At 42.5% G+C, this 24,468-nt stretch overlaps 1 protein-coding gene across 4 annotated transcripts in view; it reads right to left on the bottom strand.

Annotated features, from left to right (window-relative positions):
* Positions 1–24,468, bottom strand: part of RBMS1 (RNA binding motif single stranded interacting protein 1) — a 148,963-nt gene that overhangs the window by 86,295 nt on the left and 38,200 nt on the right. Inside the window, exon 1 of one of the 4 annotated variants that reach the window (XM_056348396.1) lies at positions 9,345–9,840. The exons of the other annotated variants lie outside the window; for them this stretch is intronic. Coding sequence (XP_056204371.1) covers positions 9,345–9,407 — 63 coding nt within the window. The 5' untranslated portion in view covers positions 9,408–9,840. Of the gene's footprint in view, positions 1–9,344; positions 9,841–24,468 lie in introns of those variants that run through there. 4 annotated transcript variants of the gene reach the window in all.

The following is a 24,468-nucleotide window of genomic DNA, read 5'->3' as shown; positions in this document are numbered from 1 at the left end:
GACAGTGACTCAACACAGAACTTATTTCAGGGGGCAAAGAAGGTGAAGGTAGAAGCCAGCTTTGCGGATTCAGTAATTTTGAAAGAGAGTCAGCAGAGACGCGTCACTCCAAAAAAGGTCTTTTGATAGAAAGATAAAAGATGCAGATAAACTAGATCTTCCATTCCATCATCTTATATACTGGAATACAAACCCATACATTAATAATACTAAAACAATCAATGCTTCACTTGCAACTGCAAACAGAAAGCCCAAAATCGTCAGGAGCTTCAGAGCAGGGAACTCCCAGCAACTCTTCAGAATATGTAAAGAAGAGCTGCATGAAAAGGCGAAGTGCCTTTTCTAGCCTAAGCCAGTCTTCAGCAATTCATGACATCCCAGAGGCCACGATGCTCCATACCTAACAGATCTAAGAACACTATGAATGTGGGCAATCTGGCAAAGTCTGCTTCAAAAATTCACCTGATTTTGTCAATATAGCAATTAAAATATCAACATAACACTGAAACAATGAACCGCTTCCTTAATTTCCATCTTTCATTAACCTCCATTGGATATTGGAATATTGTAACAGGGAATGTAGGCAGCTCCTAGGCACTTCAGACAACCAAAAAGCCACTGCATTCTTCCATCGGTGCCACGGTGTGCCCTAAATTTCACTAGCACCTTCAACCAACTGAAATTCTCCATAGTGAATTACATCTTCATATTCTTCACCATAAAAGTTACTCAAACTTTCCAACACGTTGTATAGCTCCTCAGCACTACAGGATACTGCCAGTTTTCTCCTTTCAAAAATTGCCCTGAATTCTGGAATATTTACATGTATATATGTGCACTGGAAGCACTGCTGCCCTACGACAATAAAGGAACAGTTATCATTTATCTTTTTAAACTAAATACTGCAGAAATGCTTTTTTAAAAATCCAGGTTTGATAAGTGTTTCTCATAAGTAGCATCCAGAGCGCTCTCTCCTGGAATGCTGAAGAAAAGCCAAAAACTGTCCCCTTTTCAAAGGTTAGTAGCTAAGCAGTAGTATTTAATAACCCACTCAAATGTTCTTCCCAAATTACACAGAAGTATTTTTTAATAAGCACAAGTACTGTCATAGTGAGGATCACGTAAGCCAAGTAGATTGGATGGAATAATATTAAAGCAATTTAAATACCATTTGATTTTGCTGCATGTCAGTCCAATACCAAACCTAGGAAACAACAACTATCCATCTCAGGTTTCTCACTGGGGAAATTCAAAAGTCTTCTGGTTCTCTGTCTCAATAAGTGCTTATTCATATCAGTAGTCTCACCACAGGCAGTGGCACCATCGAGTATGTAAATATGCACTGGCATAAACAAGAGTCTCACAATTCAGAGCCACATTTTTAGAACTCTTCTTGAACTCATCTGGAAGACACACCGCTAAACACTTCAAAGGATCCTGTCCTGCTGGTGGTTGCTTTCCTACCGGACAGAAATCTGTGGAACTGTGTGCCCAGCTCTGCCCCAGCCCAGGTTCATCAGGTGTGGGTGCTGCCTTCCCAGGCTCGCAGGAGGTACGTCCTGGCCAGACAATGTGTTTACAGATGCGTGGCACACCCCCTCCCACAGCACAGCCACGGCAGCCCAGGTTAGCACCAATTTGTACTGTACGCTACTTTGACACTACATACTTCAAAGCTTTGCATGTCATAATAGGTTATTTTAAACCTTAGCTAAGTGAATAGCTAAGCTAAGCCAGAACAAGCACGTGCACTACGGTGCAGCAATACAAATGGTTCAAAACGGGCCACCATTGCCATCTTCAAAGATGGGCACACAACCTGCAGCAGCTAGAATAACAGAGTCTTCGCACTCCAATAGCAGCCCAGAGAAAATTCTCTTACACAACTGTTTAAAGCATTATGAGCAAATTATACGTATAGGTAGAAGAGAAAGAGGAGCACAAGAGTTGAGATTCATCCATCATAGCGTAAAATTTCCTTTGCAACACACCAGCCATCTCTTCAGTGCTTAGCTGAAGAGCACTCCAAAGCCTGGACAGGCAGCATTGCACCTGGTGATGCCCAAGAGACATTACTATTTCCAAAACAGGAAAAAAACAATTATATGGTCTGGTGGAAGGCAGCTGAGTGAAAGAGGCATCACTGGCTTAAAAAAAAAAAATTAAAAAACCCTCTACCCTTTAGCCTCCAAATAGGTTAAGTATAAGAGGAAATATGAAGCCTTCCATCAGCACCTCTTCTCTGAACACAACCTGAGGCAACAGGGTTGTACAATAACCACAGTCTCCCTGAGAAGGCTGGAGGTTGTCTGCTACAGGGCTGCATACAAGGTAAAGGAAACTTTCAGGTCCTGTACTACTATTTTGGGTTTTTTTCATTCCTCATTTTTCAGAATTTTATTTTGTTGTTTCTGGATTTGTAAACAAGGATCTACATTTGATTTTACCCTTGCCTGCCTGGTATTTTGAGTGATTTCAGATTGTTGCTGTAGCACAAGCACAACCTGATGATGTTCCTGTGAGTCAGACAAACCCTAAAACAGGATTCTGAATCACCTGAGTCACCTTGGAGGAGTCAAGCATCTACGAACATTGCTTCAGATTGTCAAAGATAACTGGATACTCCTCCACTAAGCCGCAGCAGCCTTCCTGGGAGCTGGTAACACCTCAGGCATGAAAGAGGTGCCATGCAGTGACTAACAATCCTCAGAAAAGCTCCCCATAATGCTCACCCAGACTCACACCTGAATCCTAGACTTCACTCCCCAAGCACACTAAAAATGGTAGTGCCACACATGTATCTCGCGTATCCTAAAGGACTGAATTCTAACATTGTTACGCTGTAGTACCCAGATGACAGAATATATGAGCTGTAGTTAACCTACAGAGTCATGTTTCCACTTTTTTGAAGCAAAGAACCATATGGTAGAGGAGATTCACATATAAAAGAACCAAAAACAATAGAAGGCAAGCAAAGAAATAAATCCCCTTCTCATCTGAGTGGAGAAACAGAAAAAACACTTAGAATAAGGTGTGAAAGTGCCATTGTCAATAAGAGGCACTGTCAAGTAACAGAATCAACAACGAAATAAAAAGTTACATATATTTAGTTGCTGTAAAGAAGCATTTCGTTTCATAAACAGGTAAAGGTCAGGCTAGACTAAGTCCGATGCTCACCTTGCCCTGCTGTTTCTGCTGTTCTTCACCCCAGGAAAACGAAGCCCAAGTGAGGCTCCCCAGAGCAATGCATTATTTGTTTCCACTGCAACCTCACAAAGTTCTACAGTTCTACCAACCAAGGAAGTAAAATCAAAACACTCACTCTATTTGACACATCATTTTTCTAAAGCAGAATACTTTAAACAAATAAGACACACGCCAGTGATTTCCTAAACTATTATGGTTAAGCGTACAACACGGCTTTTATGAGAACACACGAACAAAAAGGTACTGTTATGTATTATACTATTATATATTTGTACATATCTGTAATTATCAGCTTTTATTTTGCAACAGATCATAGAGCTGATATATCTTAATACTAGATCATAAATTCAGAAAAAGACATTTTTGAAGTGTTGTAACCATATTTGTTTTGAAGCGTTATAAGCTCTTTTTTCTATTTGCTACATATTTTTAAGCTAGTGCAACTTAGTGTATGGGTGAGGCCTTAAAACTGGTATAAAGTTTTATTGTTATAAATCAATTTACTTAAGCTGTAACAAATGTTACTAAATTCAAACGGCTATAAATAAACTTAACTGAAACTGACACAAGCCTAGTTCATCTTGAATCCGTTTAAAGCAGTCCCTCACCAGCATTCAACTACTTCAACTGCAGTTTAAAACTACTTTGTGTGTCAACACACACATGCAGCTACACTGCTTTAACTGCAGTCTCTTAGGACAACAGAGCTAAACCTGTGCTAATCACAGCCACCAGCTCCTACAGCACATGATTTTGTTGTTGTGTGTACGTTGCTGGGTTAGGAGGTTTGTGCCTATCTAACCCGTGGTTCCCCCTCACGTTTCTCCTCTGTAACTCATCCCTTCCCTTTCCTGTTGCATCAGGAAACTGCAAATACAGTGGCTTCTGCAGGGCTGTTCTAATTACCACAGTACACTGCAGTTCTGAAACATATGCCAAATAACTAACAACTACTTCAACAAGACTTCTGAGAGCATTTAAACATGGTTCTGTTGGCTTTCTAGAAAACTTGCGACAAACATGCCTCATCCAAGACCAAAACACCTCCGTGCACCTCTTCAATACGACTACGGCTTCATAAGCTTTCACAGTGTCCCTTAAATAAGCTGTTTTAAAAATAATCTGATGTAGAAACAGAGAAAAACGTTCATAAGAAGCCGGAAACAGAGCCATGAGGCTTATAAAAAGTTCCTATTCTCCACTGACTTCTTTTGTTATACACCGCCTCACGCAACAAGCAAAGATAAACTTTAATGAAGACTTCAGGGATGAAAAAAAATAAAATGCAGACTAAAACAGCTATCATGTCAAGCACCCATTATTTTTATTTACTTGGTTGCAGCACTGTGCGGATGTTTTAGGAGCCATCTCAAGCTCGCAGGAAAGGATTTTCCCCTCCCTTCCTTCCTTCCCCTCTCCTCCCTGCCAGTAATCCTAGTTTAAAGGACCTAACCCCTCTGAAATGCGTCAACTCAAGCAAAATTTTTTAATAGTTGAAAGTTTCAGGGGAGGAAAAAAAAAAAAAAAAAAAAAAAAGAACCCAAAACAAAACAGCAGATGTTCAAGACACAGACTTCTATTTTCCCTTCCATGTGAAGCTTAATGACAAAGATAGATACTTTAAACAATAACACTTCCAAAGAGATGAAAATATATTGTTCACCCTGTTAGAAATACTAAACAAAAACTTTACATTGCTAAATACAGATAAGACAATCATATCTCTTTTTATAATCTATAACATCATGCCTGACAAGATAAGATGCTTCCTTTTCTTTTATTCACTTCTGGTGTTACAAGTATAGAAATTCACTGACTGCGCAGTTCTGCTCCCTTGAGAATAAAGCAGAACTTCACAAACAGTCTTACAGATGCACTTAAAAATTTAAAATAGCTGGTACTTAATGTAGAGCTGATTCTTGTTAAACCCAGGTACGCTCTTTAACATAGTATACAAGGTAAAGGGAAATAGACTGTGTCAGTGCAAGCTGATGATACAAAATTACATAATTCTTATAGTTCTGAAACAAAGAAATAAAAATAAACTAATCCCATTTATTGAGGTAACCAAGGTTATCCTTCCCTTCCTAGGCTTCTCAGCCTCCCCCCGCAGCACCGCGTATACACACACGACGCAATGTCAAATCGGTCTGGGCGCAGACTGCTCTGCGGAGCTGCATGGTTTGAGTTATGACCATGCCCAGGTCTTGCAAGTTTAATGAGGTTCCTTCTCGCACACACAGACACCACACACAGTGCCAACTGGGAAATAATAAAGTAGGATTACAGGTGTAGCTCCTTGATACGCTAAACCTATAGATAGAGTGAAAAGCTGATCGACATTTTTAGCCCAAGATCTGCAAAAGCTTTCTTCATTCAACCATCATTTTTCTAAGCAATGGTTACTATTTCTAAACTGTTTCTAAATTATTTCCAGTTTCTAAAACCCACCTTAATCTTCAATTTTTAACAAAACCCAGCCTGCGACATGGCCCTTGATGTTAGCAGAGCTGCATGAAAAGATTAATCAAAAGCTTTGTATGTCTCTCCTTACCCAGGCCAAACACCAAATCAGTGTTAAATTCCTCACGTGCAGCTACGCCCAGTTAATCTGCTTGAAAGCAGCAAACTATGTAAATCTCTTTACGCTGGCGTGATAAACATTACACTCATCAAAAGGTAACAAGAACCAGTGTTACTGGGCAAAGCTGTTGCAAGGCACAGACACGCTGGGCTCCCTGAGCACCCAGGCTGTGGTAGGTGGGACCCGCTGCTCGCCTCCATCCCAGGCCTCCAGAGCTGCTTCTGGCTTCCTCTTCGAGAAACCTGAGAGCAGAGAAAGCTCCCTGCACAAAAGCAATTTAAAATCCCTAATCAAATAGCTGCACTAGCTCTGTAGATTCAAGGAGCAGATGGCAGGAGAAAGCCTAATTTTCCATTTACGATAATTTTACAGAGTGCAGAAATATTTACTTCGGAGGAGCGCCTCCTGATTTACATTAGAATAACAAAAGTGGGAGGAGGGACAGAGAATCACCACATTCTCAGCACACACAAACCAAAGGCTAAGAAAGGCTGCATTAAGCAAGATACTGTATGTCATTTTGTTTCCCTCACATTACGGATGCACACATGTGCATTCTTCGCATAGCTCGAGGAAACCTAGTTAGTGAAAATACTAGCTTATGCCTACCTTTTTCAGATAGGATGCACGGCCATGAGCGTTGTGATAGGTTATTACTGCAGATACGGTATGTCTTTCATTCTCTAACCAGACCTGAATCTGCATTTCAAGCCAATTCTCAGATGAGTTGCCACTCATTTAAGCAACATCTAACTTCTAAGCCTGGTAGGGATATTTTTAATATGCCCGTCTCCCCGCAACACAGGAAATGCTTTTGAAAGTACAACTTCAGAGACCATATTTTAGTATTCTTAAAAGTACTCCAAGACAGAGAAAAAGATTAGGTACCACCCAGTTGAAACTGACCTGAAACTGGGGACGTCAACTGGCTCCTACATGCCTGAGTTACACACCGAAATAGATACAGCAGATAGCAAGCATAACACTATAAGCACAGATTTGTTTATAAAACAAAACATAGCTCTTTGGGGAAACAAAGAGAGATTATGGGTAAAGCTCTGGACCTACTGTAGCTAACTGGTATTTTGTCAATGTTTTAAATGAAGACAGAATTTCACATTATATTACAGTGCCTTAAAAATAAATTGAGCATATCGCCTTGCCTTTTACCACTAACTCACTCATCTTTCCACCCGAATCCGTTACAGACTCTTAAAAATGGAATACTAAGACTGAAGTGCTCTTACACTGTTCTGAAATCACGTATGTTACAATATTACACATACAAGACACTCAAAAGATTTTAGTTTCATTTTTAAGTTACTTAATTTTTTTCAGCTTCATACACTACATGCTGTTAGCATAGGAAATACAGTTTCTCCTTTTAGAGTCGATGGAAGACTACTTTTCCTACACTAACAGCACCTAGTGTCTCCAGCTAAAGCACAATTATAATTCAATTGTCTGAATATGGGTTACACAGAACATGCAGAGGCTTAATCTGGACTATTCTTAATTATCACAAGTTGAAGAATTAGGCTCCTAACCCTCTTCAGCACCATTTGACATCAGCTTACCCCTGCAGGTGAAGTCTGAATGAAAGGGAGATCAGAAAGTCAATCTTTAAACGACCTCAGCCTACATGAATGAAGTTAATAGGAGTTTTCCATGGACTTAAATGGAGAAAGGCACAGGCCCTGGCTCCTTATGTAGGAAGTGTTTGAGCAGAGAATAGCTACACACCAACAAAAGAAACCTTTGGTACCCAGGGTCTTAAGCCTACATAATACCCCTGCATTCATTTCTTTCTCTGCCTGTTGGGGAAAAAAGGGTCTGTTTGTTTTTCTGATTCAGTCGGCCCTTTTAGCTCTTTGAATCTAAGGAGTGCACTGTGAAAAGAAGAGCATCTTATCAGCCTGCTCCAGGCCAGCAGGCGAACTCACACCCGCACGTGAAACACAGCCCTGCCAGCCGCCGGCCTGGCCAGCGCCCCCCCGCTCCGGCCAGCGCCCAGCACCCAGCACCCCACCGGGCTGGCCCAGTCCCGGGCCCCTTCAGGTGGAGTAAGAAAACAGTACCTAATACATTGGCTTCATTTACAAAGTATGCAGGAGCACCAGACAAGATCATCAGCGTGGGTGTAGCCAGGGCATTTATTAAAAACAAACCAAAACCAGCACACACAATAAGCGTGTTTTATTATGCACGGACTTGAACACTTGAAGCACAAGATACAAAGATAACTCCACGCACTATTAGGCAGCATCTGCAGAGTGCTGTTGAGGTAACACACCAGCGATTCACATCGAAGACATATTTCTATAAAATATGGGGGGAGGAGAAAGGAAACGGCAATTTTTTGGTGAAAGCTTCAAGAAAACACGAAAGACAAACTTTCACTGTCGAGCAAGCTAGCCACACAGATCACACGCCGCCCCAACAACGCCCCGAGTTCAAAATTTCCCTGTGGCTTCTGCAAAACCCCTCAGTGTGCGGGGCAGCCAGATCCAAGCTGCTGTTCCTGCCCTTTATGAATTCTGACTCCGAGCAAAACGGGGCGACTCCGCAGCGCTGCCAGCCGAACCCGCCGGAGCCCTTGTTCCAGCTGCAAAGAGCAGCGGCACGGCCAGGTTTTTCCTCACCTGGGAAGGGGCCTGCCAGTGTCTTTGACACGGCTCGTCGGGCCGGGAGCCTGTCAGGGACCTCTGCTCCATTTACCCACTGGCACACACACACGCGCACACACACTTTCCGGTGAACTTAAAAAGTTAAATATATATATTTATTTTTTTTATCAAAGGGTCGATGAAAAAAATAACACTTTTTGCAGTAAATAGCGTAACATTAATGCCAACTTTTTTATTATTATTATTTTATTGGGGGGGGAGTAAAAAGCGCAGCCAAAGAGACGGCGGCCCAGCAAGGTTGTAACTCAACTATTTCAACTATTTTATTTCCAGCGACTAAACAAACAAAGAAATACCTCCTCTTTCAGTACAGCTCCATAGATGCGACTGCTCCGAGCTTATCGGAGCGATCTGCCTGCCCGTAAAATGTCACAGGATTTCCCTTGTGCACTTGCGGGGGGGGAGAAGGGGCAAGCCGGAGGCGGGGGGGCCGGGGGCTGGCTGAGAGCAACAGGGCGCCGCGGCCCCCTCGCCCGTTCACGCCGACGGACAAACCCAGCCCGCGGCTTCGCTCTGCGGCAGCACCGTGTGGCAACGCCGGGGCCGCTCTAACTTGTTGCCGAGCTGAGCGGGGCCGCCCGCACCGCCCCGCACCGCCCGGCCCGGCCGCTAAGGTCACCCGGGGGAGGCCGCCCGCCGCCCGGGCGCTCGGCAAGGTCACGGCGCAACTGGGCGGGGAGGGGGCGGCAGAAAAAGGCAGAAAGAGTTTCTTTTTGTCAACCGCAGCTCCCGGGAAGCTAATAGGCTGCAAGTTGCAACTCACCCAAGTCGCCTCCCCGCTCCTCCCCCAGCCCCTCGCGGGGTGCGGGGGGAAAGGAGGGGTGGGGGAGCCACCAGAGCCCCCCCAGCCCACCCCGAGCTCTTACCTGCTTCCGATACGGGGTCCGGCTGCTGCCCGCCGCGCTGCTGTTGCTGCTGGGGAAGATCATCGCCCCGCCTGATCCCCGGCTTCCCCTCGGGATGGGGAGCAACTTCGGCGGCCGCCGGGCTGCGGCGCGGCGGGGCTGCAGGGCGCTCCCCGCCTCCGTGCCTTCGCCGCCGGCTGCGGCTCCTCGCCGGGCCCCCGCGGCCCCCCGCCCCGCCCCGCTCCGCGCCGACCCTACCCCGCCGCGGCCGCCCAGGCTGCCATCAACGGGCTCTCATTGACCGCCGACGGCTTCCCCGGCCCTGCCCGGCCCGGCCGGCCCCACCTCCCGCCGGCCCCAACCACCGCCCAGGAACGGGGAGGCAGCGCGCGCGCCCAGCCGCGGCGGGGGGAGCGCGGAGCGGCCACGGCGGCCCTGCCCCGCCCTCGTGCTGCGCGGGGCGGCGCGGAGCGGGGCGCGGCGCCGGGGGAGGGCGCGGAGCGGGGCGGCGGGCGCCCCCGCGGCCCGCAATGGTTGCGCCTGAGCGGGGCGGCGGGCCCGCGGCGGAATGCGCGGCACGCGGGGCGCGCCCGGCTCGGTCCCGGCCCCCCGAGGCGGCTGGGGACACCCCGCAACTCCCCGGCTCACGCAGGGACACACGATTTGTGCGTAACACCCGCCCTCCGCCCCCCCCCCCCCCCCCTTGCCTGCCGCGCTGGCTGCTCCGAGTGCAACAGACGCTGCGGGGTTTAACTCTGCAGTTTCCCTCGGTTCGCGGTGGGGAGAGGGGGAGGCACGAATGGTCACAGCCCTCACCGATGCCTCAGGGCAGTATCTGGGAAGCGGGTGGAAATTCTGATTTTCTTCACAAAATTTGGGCCCAGGAAACGTTACGGGTCTTGGGCAATTCGAGTGTGACACATGGAGAAAAGGGGTCGCCAGCTTCACTCGCTATCCCTCTGCACCGTTTACATTATTACGTTTACAATACCCAGTGATGCTGATAATCTAGTTTTTAAGAAGTCCCAAAGTTACGGTCCTGTTAAGCCACTGAGCTCCTGATTGGTGACACTGCAGCAGACCTTCTGGTATGGACATGCACCATCGGGCACCTTTAGGTTTCTCTTCCTCTTTCTGATAATACCACAGCCCTCACCTCGCACGCACAAACGTGGCGGTGGGAAACAGCTGGCATGGAAGAAAAAATAGCAAGGTAGTTCATTACGGAAAGGCCAAGTAACGCAGTGCCAGCTGACAACGCCAGTACCTACAAAAGCCGTGATCTTCAGTTAATCAGTTCCCCAGAAATAATCACCGAGTATTTTGGTATCCTGATACATTGCCACCACAGCTCAGAGCCCATCGGAGTACAGCGGCGGTCAGAAAGCACCGTCACTTGGCAGAACTAGGTTCTGCATAACTTTCCTTTTTTTCCCTCTTTCAAGTCCTAAAATGGATCTTATTCAGTTTGGCCTTGATTTTATAACACGGGTTTAAGGGCTGCTAGTATTGGACAAAAAGCACTGCAGCCACATGGCAATCACCGCCACTGAAAAAAAGTTTGATGGAGTAAATTTGTGCTAGCAGACTTTATGCCGGATCAGGTACCGTCTGCCTGTGCCACCCTAACTCCATGCTGGATGGCAGATCATTTGCATTCCCACTGCTGGCATAAAGTTAGCACAGAAGCTTAGAGCTAGGATAAATTCATGTTCCCTGGTCTGGTTAAGGCTATAGCTTCACGCCAGCTTTACAACAACAGCAGCTGGCATCGCTGCTGAAAAAAAGCAACTGATTCAGAGTGAAACCTTTCCCCTTCCCCCCCCACGCCCCCCACCCTCTGATCAGGTTAGTGTTCTTCCAGCTCATTTCCTTTGTCTGGTTCAGCATGTGGCTGTGCTACCGCTTGTGCCAGCATAATGGAGGAGGTAGCATGGGAGCAAAAACAGGCAGGACCGAGAGGGTGGATATGGCTGCTTGTTTTGGCAGCAGCATCAGATTATATTGGCTTAATATGTTCATGTACCTGTGGCTTGATCTGACAGAAACATAGCTGTGTGCTCATGCCTTCCCGAGGGGTACTACATACAGTAGGCGATCTGTGCTCCGGTCTTGATTATTACAGACCCACGGTCACAGATGACACAGATGCAGTGCTGAAACACTGTCTTAAAGCCATATAAACGGTAATGGTGACAGGCTACTTCTCCTGCTCAGATTTGTATTCCCTATATGATATTTCCTATATGAAAAATAGGAACCCTATTTTTTTGCAGTGTTCTAGTCACCAAAGGGGTGACAAAGCTTACATCTGCGGCACCTACAGGAGGGCTTTGTTAGCTGGAGATGTGTAGAGCGACCACACCTTCCCCTCTCGGGGAAAAGCTTTTCAAAACCCATCAATCATCCCTTGCTTCCTTCCCTCTCCTCTTCCTGCCCCATCCCCCAGGGAAGAGGCTGGAGGGATGTAAACACTACATGTTCGATTGGGCCTATTCTCAGTCACTGTCATACCAGGGAAGGCACCCAAGAATATTCCAAAGCAGTATCTGAAAGGCCGCTGCCCTGCCCTCTCTGCCACCACATGTCCCACAGCTTGCTGTGATTCGGACACGGATTCCCCTCACATCTATGTGACGCATCTCCCTCGGTCACCATTACTCTTTTTCCTAACATACCAGGAAAACAGACAACAAAAAATATAACCCTGTAAACATCTACTAGACCACGATCAAATGGTATCTGCTTATTTATTGTTGTTAAATAAAAACTTATTACATAATTTTCTCAGAAGAAAACCTTGATGTCCTATCCTAAGTGCTAACCTACCTATCAGCATTTTCTGTTCTTTTTAAAAGGCTTGAGTGATGTGTCTCCACTTCTGTTTCAGGCGGGGAAATAGCTGCCTTCCAAGAGCTGTGATGAGGTTATCAAGAATACAGAGCCAGACGCCTTACAGCAGTGTGGCTGGAGGGAAGGGGACAGCAGACCTAAATTGAAATGAGAGTTTCTGACTGCACGTAAGGACAGCCAGGCATTGCCCAGAGAGGCTGTGCGGTCTCCGTCCTTGAACGTTTTCAAGACCAGACCGCGTACAGCCCTAAGCAGCCTGGCCTCAGCTTCACTGATGCTGCTTGGGGCTGGAGGTTGCACTAGAGATGCCCCGAGGTCCCTTCCAATCTGAACCTATGCTTGCATGAAAAAGATGCTTCGCTTTTGCTCCGGAACATAGGCAAAATTATTTCAGTGTAAAACCCTGTAACTGAGATGAAGTTGATAAAGGCTTAAGATAATTCCCTAGATTTTTCAATACATGTCCAGTGATATATCAGTTCAAGATACTGAAAACCGTTCCCCTACGTATTTCCTGGGATGCAAGAAGCATGCCTTGATTGCAAAGAACAGTTTCAGTCTCACTCATTTAGCAATCCTCAAACTGAGACACATAATCTATAAAATGTATACAGATGTGATAATTTAAATCATATTTTCAAGGACTTTATTACTGTGTGTAACAGGTATGAACAGATTTGCAGGTACTCAGGCATCTTGCTCCTTAAAGTTATAAATGAGCAATTAATTTTGATCCTGAGGGAAAAAGGTGACCATAGGTTCTAAGAATATCTAAGTGTGTATATACATCATGTTCAAAGCTTCTTTAAATTACCCAGAGTTTCTTATTCAGAAATAAGGAAAACTTGCTGAGCAGATCTGGTGCGTTTTGGAGCTACAGTGTTGTAATTACATGTTCTGTTTTCTTTGGAGTTATTTTTACATACAGTTCAGAAATTCAGGTTTGCAGAGAGGCTGGGTAAATACAGAAAGAAAGATTTCTCTGAAAACCTGGAGACAACTGTAAGTCCTCAAGAATATTTCCAGTAATGTTTATCAATCTAAACAAATAGTAGACTGACAAAACTAAGCCATTATTTTAAAAACAGTTCTACACATTTAAGCTGCTACTTTACCATTTCTGTTCTAAATCAAATCCATGGCTTCCCTTATTTATCTCAAAATTCAACTGAAGTAGCTAGTTCCCCTCAGGGCATTCGGTGCCTCTGTAGGACAGATGGTCCCTCAGCCCTGGATCTGCTTTAAAAGGGAAACTTTCGGTCTATTGCAAGACTCTGTGAGTCCAGACTGGATCCTCCTGAATTTCCTCACAACCCTGCCCTCCTGGGCACTTCAGGGCCTCCTGAAGACCTGTCAGTGGAGGTGTGATTGTGGGCAACTCACTTCCCCACCTTGACCGGAGCTAGAAGACCTATGGGCTTTCCATCACAATGCTCACTGGCTGGAGGATCCATCCTCTCATCACACCCAGTCATATGTAAAAAGACACAAACCACAGTAGGCGGGAGGCTGAGCCACAACAATGCAAAAATACTTTGAAATACCCTATGCAAGCCAAGGAAACAATATGCAGGGCTGAACTTTGAGAGATATTAAGCATTTCCTGAGAAGTGTTAATAATGGGGTATGGGAAGCTAAGTATCGCACAGAGGCAGATTTTTAATTTTAGGCCTAAGTTCATCTATTCAGAACCAAAAGCAAGGAAAGCATTTATAAGAACCAAAGGAATAAAGTAAACTTCATTACATGGGAAGTTCCTTTAGAGATAAATAATTTCATAATAAATTGGTTTTCTTATTATTTAAGTATCCCCAGTATGCAGGTAATGAAAAAAAAAATAGCTGTATCTTGCTAAGTGAGGATGAGAAGTCAGTACAGATGGGACATAGTAATGCCATGAACATGCAAAATTCTTACATATAAAAACATCTGTAAATTTTCTTTTTTTAAGAAGGAGAAAATCATTAAGAAACAATGAATTCTGCAGAAGTATATGACCTACTATGAGTGAGGTATTGCACTCACAATGAGAAGCCATTGTTTAAGAATGCAGTCTTCAAAATAATCACTGGAATATTTTCAACAAGAATTTCCATGATGATCACAACCAAAAGAGGAAGACAAATAACCTCCAGCTGTACTTTTTCAAATACTAGTACCAAGATACCAAATTACTTATGTTTTAGATTAGAACCAAAAAAATAAATGCCATTTTATCACTCATTATAAAATACACATGCACAGTCACTACAATAGATCTCTTTTGATTCGAACCCATCAACTCATTCTCTCTGGGAATCCTCCAACCGGTCTCTGATTTTCCCTTCACCTTTACTGTGGAGGTTTTTTTCCCTTAAATCCCAGAGCTCTCTCCGAAAAAAAGACCAGCCCTCTGCTCCCTTCAGCGCACACAGAATGCCTCTGCTGTGGCCACTGGGTTTGTGCCTCCCATGACATGTTTTGACTCCTCCTATTCATTTTAGTTTGCAGTTCATTCCTTCCATGCTTTCTTAAATGTTCTTGGAAAGACACTTCATAAATTGCACAATTATAAGTAATTGTTGCCATTCCTTCACTGATGACTGGTGCTAAGAACATGAACACAGAGAGCAACACAATCTCTTGTTAATGCCCTGCCAGCATTTTATATTATGGAATGCATTATTTATTCTTTGAAAGCCACGACAAGATACTTCCTTGTAGAAGTGTTTCCACCGTCAAACAAACACCCTCTTCCTACATATACCCTGTGTATTGTGGGAAGCACAAGTACGAAGCAGAATTACTGTAAAGGATTACTATGCAACAGGAATTTAAGGAGGCTGCTCGTAATCAGTAATTAAAACACAGGACAAAATCCAATCTTGATTTGTGGAATTAACTCAAATGACTAAAAGATCTCAGTTCTGCCATTAGCTAGATAATGTTGCCAGACACTTGTTTGAGACTATAAAGCAGTCAAAGTCTGTAAACAGTTGCCAGATTTATTGTAGAACAAAATAATAAAGTCTGTCTGAAATGACAAAGTATATTGTTTTTTTCTGCTTTGTTATTAACTATGTAGGAAGTTCATCATTACATTAAAACATATTTATATTTTAAGTGAGACTACTAAGAAGAGCTCACTGTTTCAACATGCTTTCTTGACTGTGTATTTTTTACACTTTATGCAGAATAAATTTATGGAACAGTAGAAGAAGAAAGCAAAAATATTTGCTAAGTATTTTCTAGGAAATAATGATTCTATGCAGCTATTTGATTTTTTATATATTTTACACATTTACATTTTAATATGAATATTAATAAAAGATTAAGTAAAACCTGGAAACACACACATTTTTTTTCTAAAGCTTCTGAATTAATATGGTTCTAAAGTAGGGTTATAATCTTCTGGTTTTCCAATAGAAAAAAGGCTTTTTCTAGCCATAATTTGTTCAATTTTGGTATGCTGGGTTTTCTTGGACAAAATTTTTCATTGTGCGGGACAGGCTTGAATGGTAACTGTTTTACTAGAATCTTAGAAATAAGAAAGTAAAGAAATGAATTAAAATATGTTTAAAGATTGAGAACAGTTAATGACACTGAAAAGATAAATTATTGCGCAGTGGTTAGAGTAGAATGTCTGACTGAAAATCAGCCAGTCATAATTTTATTCCTCTGTGTGTTGTTTTCATGGTATCTAAGTCCATGAAATAGTTTCAGTTTTGTCAGTGCTCTGTAGTTATGGAAAAAAAAATAAATTCAGGCCTTTACCTGGTCTTTCCACATCTATAAAATGGGACGTATACTTTGAAACCTTGAAAGAAACAAGCACTATTTGCATTATAAGCAAGTTTTGTACTAGAGCAATGACGTGCAGGCTGGAATCGCAACACATGCTATGTATATTTATATATAAATGCTCGCTATGGCAAAAGAGGAAAAAAGTAGAAAAAGTAATTTAAAATATGATATGCCAAAAAAGATAGAGTTATTGTCACTAACGCAAAACCAGGCTTTCATACTCAAGCTATGGGCTTGAAGAGCACCTGAGGAAAAAAACCAGACCAGGTACTGCTCTGCAAACCTCTGCTGCAGACAGCAGTCACAGAGGCAGGAGCGACAAGCCAGACCGGAGGCTGTGTACAGTAGGTGTGTACGTGTGGGTATCTTGGAAAAAACCTCACACCACCACTCTTTCCAAACGATGTTATTGCCCTAAGATGACTCTTCTTGCCTTTTTTTTTTTTTTTTTTTCTGGAACGAAGTCCTGTTGTGTTTGTTCGACAAATACTAGTAAGTGGTCAAGTGAAGAACTGACAGCCCTACCTACTGACAAGCACTGTGCAAATTTTTCCTGTCCTCACACACATCCCTGTCAATTAACCTCATTTCTGACCTGCAAATGTCTTTACAGTGCTCAAACTCCCCTGAGTACACTGACAACACTGTACTGGCTCTCTGGTGTCCATTTACATCATCTCAGTTGGAGTGTGAGAAACTAATTTCCATATAGATTTCAAAGGGGCATATACATTTTATCTGTTTCAAAATTACAGCCTTTACCCTCCAAGTTTGTTTTATAATCACATATAAACAGAAATACATTTGTTTATAATACACAGTCTGATTATAATGACCTGATTTAGAGTATGAAGAGAAGAAACAAGATCATGTGGCAGAAGTTAAGCAAATATTTAATAATGAGTCTGAATCTTATCTCATTTTCAGTATATTTAAAATAAAAGTATCCACATAAACCTTGATAGAATTGTTCCTGAAGTACCTGGTGCAGCTCACATCTCTGACAGGCACTGTGGGCTTCAGTCTGCCAAAGAAGCTACAAACTGTGGGGATTTTTTCCCCTAGAAAGGCATGCTCTACCCTTCTGAGTTTTGAAATTGCATACTACTTACATTTGTGGCACCTGCACAACACCAATAAAACACAGAACAAAATGATCAACAGATACATCTCCAGAATACGAAAATTCTTCCAACCATGTAAATTCAGCACTCACAGATGTCACACGCCTGGTGGTCAAAAGACCTCCACCAGCAAGGCACTGGGCATCTGCAGTGGAAGGTTCCCCGTGCCTTGGGGTTGTCTGCACCCTGCAGAGCCCAGTCTCGCAGGTGAAAGAAGAGTGTAGCCCCTGCTGATCCAGCCCTTCCCCAACAGGCTATAGGATCCTGAACCTGAAGGCAGGGGATGTGGCTGATGCACCACAGACAGGTAAAAAGCGGGAGCAGAACACCAAAGCCATCTTCTGACACACTACAGCATTGACTGCAAATGGGGGGTTCTGCCACGTCCCCTCAGAGCTTACCTAGCAACATGCTGCACTGCTGTCCCGAGCCTGTGTCTTTTCATCATTTCAGTTCCTGTAATTTTAAATTCAGAGATGAACTGAATATTTATGTTCAGTAATCAGTAAATTAATCAAGATGGCTAGGACAATTTATTTCAGGGAGTAATTCACAGAGTTATTTACTAATTGTTCTATACCAAGTGTCACGGGCTGGCAGCAGCACAAATCATGGTAGGAAAATATTTCATTGCATCATAATTAAGCTTCATATTTATTTAGGTAAATAGACTTTTAAAGTTGTTTTCAACACATTCTCTCGAGTTGGATTCAAAGTATCTATCAGATACTGCACAACCATATTTCACAGGTCTGTTCATCAATATCAATGCACATAAATCAAAGATAAAACCTGGAATGAAATCATGGCCTGGCCAACTGGAGGTTTACCAGTGGGTCCCAGGTTTTACCCAGAATGAAAGCACTTAAACTGCGTTTTTGTGACCTGCTTAGTGAATTTAACTGCTCAGGGATGGCGATAAGGAGGAAATCTTCTGCTCTTTTCCCCCTTCCTGCTCTGAGCTTTGTGGGTTTGTGGGTCTGTTTCTTTCTCTTGCTGATTCAACTCACTAACCCAGCAGAAATCTTGCCACTTTTTTTTTTTTTTTTTTTTTTTTTTTTTTTTTGCCATGCCAGGGAGCTGAGTTGGGTCACTGAGATGTCCAACAAGACAATCACAAGGTAAGCAGCAGGAGCACGCTGCTGGGAGAAGGCAAGGCAAGGAAGGTGTGCGTCCCGCCCTGGGAAGAGGGGCTGCTGGCTGAGTGGCTTTTCTCAGTCTAGGGCTCCCTCATGGAATTTTACTCAGAACATTTTTCACTGGTGACCTTTTTTTTAACCATACATTTCCAGTCAGATTCCAGAAAAATGAGGTTATTGCAACAACCCCAGAGCCCAGCCATTTTGTGCAGATGTGCTGCAACAGAGTTGGGTGAGCGAGTTCGGATAACACAAGAATTAGGTTGAACTTTCGCCCCTAGTTCCAGCATTCTTTGAAGTTCTTCACTGCCTTGGCAACTCCTTCCCCTATCTTCCGCTATTGCAGCTTCTGTCAGAGGCCAGATCTGCATAGCCAGGATTTTCTCCATTCTGGGATCTTCAAAAAGAATTTTGCACTAAGCTTCCCGGGGACCAGATCTTCACAGTGTTTCAGTGCTTGCAGCACAGCTTGCTGCACTTTTGAGCAGAGCAAACCTCCCAGCAGTGTCTGCCGAAATGGGGGTCTAAGGCAAAAAGGATTTCAGCAAACAGCCGTGGGAACCTTGGAGGACTGATTACTAGGAGGAAATTGATGATTTTCTTCTAGCGGGAAGCAAATTTGGGTAGTTTTCTCTATAGTATTTTAACATGAATCTATGTGAAAATGTGCCCTTGCATATACATCAGGGTTTTGTTACCTATCCATCAAAACTGCCAAATAAACAACGACCCATTTCAGGGCCTGATCCAGTTGTCCCCCAATGTGACCCACAAGTACATAATAAAGACAACTGGGTTCTATCACACCATCGCTGTTGATCCTAAGACACAATTTACCCTTCACTATTCTAAAGACCACTGAAAAGTTTTCACGTGAATATTTGTTGACATAATTATAGATGGAGCTTTGTTGTATTTTTCACAGTTATCTGTCAGATACATTATTTAACCTGATTACCCAAACTCCAGTCCAAAATACCATCCAACTATATTTGGTGAAGCACACACAGGATTACGCTTGGACAAACAGGTGGATTTTGGAGACCCCCAGATAACATTGCTGCAGAACATGGGCTTAGATACTCTAGAAGGGAGGAGAGGGTAATGGCTTGGAAAGGCAAACATGCTTGCTTCTTATACCTTCATTGTAATCAGTTACTTTACAGCAGACAGTCTCATTACTATAAATTGCAACTAGAGGCGTTTTTGCCTTGCAAAGGAATTCATAAAAACATGTCAGATCATGTCAGCTGAGATGTTATATAAATCACATTCTGCACAAAGTGAAAAAATACATTTTGCATCCAAGAAAATTCAGATTGTTTTCTGAGTAGAGCCCACTGTTTCACAACTCAGAATTTTTATCAGAATTACAGACGCCATTTAAAAGACATGAAAAGAAAGTTGAAAATCTAAATATGCCTAAATGCTTCCATTTTAATTCCCTTGTTCATTTTATTTCCACAAAAGCTGCTACTTCGTTCCACAGAAGGGTTGTTCCCAACACTGCCTCAGCCCAGCTAAGCTTACGCATTAACTTCTGTGCTTGCACGTACGATCTAGTGACATTACCTGGAGGAAAAGGAGCATTCGACGTACAAACGTACTGACAAGAGGTACGAGTACAAAAAAATCCTTATGTTGCAATACTAATTTCAACTGCAGGCTCCTGACACCAGTCACTAAAACCTGTGAAAGCTACTAACTTTTTTGACATTGCTAGGTCTTCAGCTTTTTTTTTTTCTTTTTATCTACTTCAGTATTCAGTAACTTGAGAAAGAATAAACCCTTTTTCCTACTGAGAACATACAATATGACGGTTCATGTGAGTAAATCATGTAGGCACATGATTTTGCAGGAACTAGGCCAGAGTGAAAAAAAGCCAGAGTGCTGTATTAATCCCTTGGTGACTATATTCAGTGGACTATGCATTGGCTACACTGGCAGATTTGACCCAACTGCTCTTACTCACAGAATAGAAAAGAAAAATAGGAGATGCTAAAACTTTGAGATATAAATGACTTAAAATGCAAAAGAAAGTCCAATCTGAATCTTCATTAAAAAGATTTAAACAATATATCACATACTGTGTATAAAAAATCCATTCAGGCAGAATCACACAAAACAAGTAACCCATGTTGAGCTTCCCTACTGTAGTTTTTACAAGTGTCATTGCAGAATACAGAAAAAATGTTTATTTTCCTTTAAAAATCAGGTTAAGTCTTTGAAATGTCACCAATGTAGGCAACCTTTAATTTCTTTAACAAAACAAAAGGCAGTTTTAAATTAACTAAAAGGTTAATTCTAGAATGCATTACCATAACATTTCCATTTGAAATAATAGATCCTCTTATAATATATATCCTAGATTCCTCAGCTACAGTTGGTTTAAATGCTTGAAACTGTCTCCTTACTGATTTTCTATTGTGTTTGGCTGATAAAATTCAAGAATTGAATAAAAAATGTGGTAGAAGTCCTTTATTAAAATGTTAAAACAGTCAGGCAACGTGCCTCTCATTAACTACCAGCTACTTTTTGATTCTCAGTGCCTGTCGCCTGCTAGGCAGCTCACCCTACAATGGAAATTATTTTATGATACCTACCTATGGACCTTAGTTCGTGCTGGACTACTATACTACACTGCTCCTTGCTCCTTTCAAGAACTGTAAACTATAAAGCAAACAAACTGAAAAGAAGGAAAAAAAAAAAAAAAGAAGTCATGCCTTTTCATGCTGAGAAACTCCAGGCTTCAGATGACACATAGTACTTAACGCTATTTACTGTACCACTGTAATTACTTGGTAGCTGATCAAACTAATAAACATACCATTTGGCAGAGTGGGTACTTGTTGTAGTGAGTAGATGTGAGCTCTTTTTTTTTTTTTTTTTTTTTTCTTCTTCACTGAGACTTTGCTACTCCTTTCCAATCAGACCTGATTTAGGAGATGCCTCTCCCTGCCGCAGCATTCCCTCTCCGCATCCATGCCAGCCACTTATTCCACCCTTCGGAGCAGACATTACCACACTCCTTAGCTGGACTGAATCAACTGTTCCTGTGGGTGTGCTATGGAGTGCAAAAGTAAACTGATATAGTTTAAATCTACAGATATACATATGTATTTTTCCTAATGGGTTGATTTCCCAGTTCTGATGTAGAGAGCAGCTGTAACACATAACAGGCTTGGCTAGACCCAGGCACAGAGGCAGGAACTTCTAAATCCCACCCAACTGCTGAGGGAAAACAGCGATGTCGAGATGCAGTCTGACTGCAGAGCCCTGAACAGACTCAAACCTAAAAGCAAGCAGCTACCTAGGGTTTTACATAGCAGCACATAAAATATTTTCATTTCAAGAGACATTTGCAAACACAGAATTTCCTAATTTTTTTCTTTAGATCTCAATTAAACTTGCAAATGAAATCATCTTTGTTTGAAGCCATACTTTAGGGAAAGACACTGTAATATACTATATGCCTGGAAACAAATTAATAAAGCCCCACAAAGAGAAAGAAAATGATGTGATTATCCAGCTGAGTATCAGTGGTTTAAAAAACAAAGTGGAGGCGTTGCACATTTAACAAAAAGCTTAAGTTCACAAATTTCCTCACGTGTATAGCAAATCTTTCTTTAAAAGCTGAAATCATGGTTACAGTAACTTCCTATTCAGTCATTTCCTTAATTAAAGCATTGAACTTTAATGTGAAATACAGCCATTACAAAACCAGAAAGGAATCTGAACAATAACAATCTAGTCAAATGGGCAGTGCAATAACCAACAGTGATGTCAGGAACACTGGCCGTTACTTTTTGGTCTGAATCAATTATGTTGTGATTCCGTGAGATACTAACTCAAGTCCTAGGAAACTCTGTACTGGATCAAAGCCGCACTAGCCATACGATAAGATGCAGTGAATACTCAGTACAGATGGGCTCTCCTTGGTAAAAGTTATTTAAAAAGCAATGCTATGTCATTTTTTCTCCAGATTTTTGAAAGGTATGCCTCATTATGGTCTCAGACATCAGTACTGCTCTGTAACTGAAGATTACACAGACAGAGGTGTTTTTCAGTCCCTTTTTGTCTCCTTTCTACTCCAACATCCCAGTCCCCAGCGGTGCCCAAAATGCCAGTGTTCTCACTTTAAGCAGGTTCTTTCCCTTGGACAGTCACTGCATTCATGCCTGTCTTTGCCTCCCACACATGATCCAGACACCCGAAAAGTCAACACCTTGGAGGACGCTGGTCACCACTGCTCAACCCAGGGCAGCGTCTGCCGCACCGGAGACAGTGAGTCTGTTCCCTTGGCGGTGCCAGGATCCTCGCCTGGCTCTGGAGTTGGTGATACCCTGCCTGCATTCAGCGAGGAAAGGGCACAGCACCACTCCACCTCCACCCTGCCTCACCAGCAGCAGTGCAGCTCGCGTGTGCTCGTACCTGATCTGGATCACGTCTGCGCAGCCGAGCAGTCCCACAGGGCACAGACCTGGCATTAATGATCCTGGGACCACAGTATTAGGTTTTGATACTATTAGCCCTTTTCTGCTGTCCAAACAGCAATAACTTTGCGGGTGGGTCTCTTGTTACACAGCCAGCTCACACACCGGGTAGGCGCGAAGGGTCACAGCATCACTGCAGGGAAGGACATGATCTGTTTTTCAGGCTGGTTTAGGGTGCAGGGGCATAGCGTCTTTCTGAAGACGCAAGGCCACTCACCAGCTGATCAAAACTGACAGCACCTTAGTTTTTCTGGTGGCTGCTATCTAGAATACAGATACTCTGACATAAATCCCTACATTTGATCAGGATATTTTTGATTGGTATAAACAAAGGTTTTGAAAAATAATTGAAAATACATATACACTGACTTTTTTTTTTTTTTTTTTTTGTCTTACATATTTTACACACCTTAACACTGAAAGTGAAAGGCACGTTAGGGATGTGGAACTGACATTCAATGGATACATGTCTACCATAGTTTAGGCTGTAAATTGGGCTGAAGAGACAATGTTTATTTGTTAAGTGAAAACATTGTTGCACAGATTGATACTTAGTAACACAGACATAGGAAAACGTAATTTTCCAGGTATTACCATGCCACCAATAATAAAAAAAAAAACAAACCAAAACAAAAAAACAAACCAACAAAAAAACCCCAACAAAAAACACAAAACAAAACCAATCAACCAACCAGACACACACAAAAGAAAAAGAAAAAGAAAAAGAAAGAAAAAGAAAAAGAAAAAGAAAAAGAAAAAGAAAAAGAAAAAGAAAAAGAAAAAGGAAAAGAAAAAGAAAAAGAAAAAGAAAAAGAAAAAGAAAAAGAAAAAGAAAAAGAAAAAGAAAAAGAAAAAGAAAAAGAAAAAGAAAAAGAAAAAGAAAAAGAAAAAGAAAAAGAAAAAGAAAAAGAAAAGGAAAAAAAACCCAGACAAAACCTCAGAGTTAAGAGATTATTTTCAAGAAGACAATTTCAGGCTGTAGAGTGGGACACAATGGCATTCTCTCCTCTGCTTCAGACAGGGCTCTTCTAAATGTTTCTCCTACCTGATTTTATCCTTAACTGCTAAAAAAAAAATAATAAATCCATGAAGATAACAATCAAAAAAGTCCCTTAATTATGCATTTTAAAGTGCACATTGTCTGCAGTTTGATCCAGCTCCCAGACAGTGGGATTTTTTTTCCATGTATTCAACAGGAATGGTAGGTATCATGTTGCTAACTTCAACACTGCAATCTAATTTACGCAGGCCAACCCAAGTGGATAGCTACTGAAATCAGCTGGATTCTTTTATGGGTACAAGATAAAACTGTACAGATAACACCGAAGATTGAATGCTAGGGCTAGAGCCTGCTGATTTATCTAATTGGCTGCACTACCATATCAACAGTCTCCCTGGCTCTGCCAGCAGAATGCTGCAACAGGAGCAGGAGGTGCCCCAGCGCATGCTGCAGGACCCTGCCGTCACCTTCCGCTGGAAATGCCCTGCAGTGGAGATTGCTGGATAAACAAATTGTATTTTCACAGGTGTAAATCCAAAGTGATGACTTTTTGGTCCAGTTTACAAAATCAAATTTGGAATGAATCCGGGATTTCTGTCACTAGGTGCTTGCAAAGCACCACAAGTATCGATGAGCTAGTAATTAAGTAATAATAGCCATAACAATATTGTGAAATTCATATATACTAGATAGGATCATAAACCTGCTGGATGATATCATGCTAACCAACTATTTTCCCCTTGAAAATAAAGA

This window comes from Falco biarmicus, chromosome 8 (assembly GCF_023638135.1).
Source record: "Falco biarmicus isolate bFalBia1 chromosome 8, bFalBia1.pri, whole genome shotgun sequence".
NCBI lineage: Eukaryota > Metazoa > Chordata > Aves > Falconiformes > Falconidae > Falco > Falco biarmicus.
This window is presented reverse-complemented; position numbering and strand designations above follow the sequence as displayed.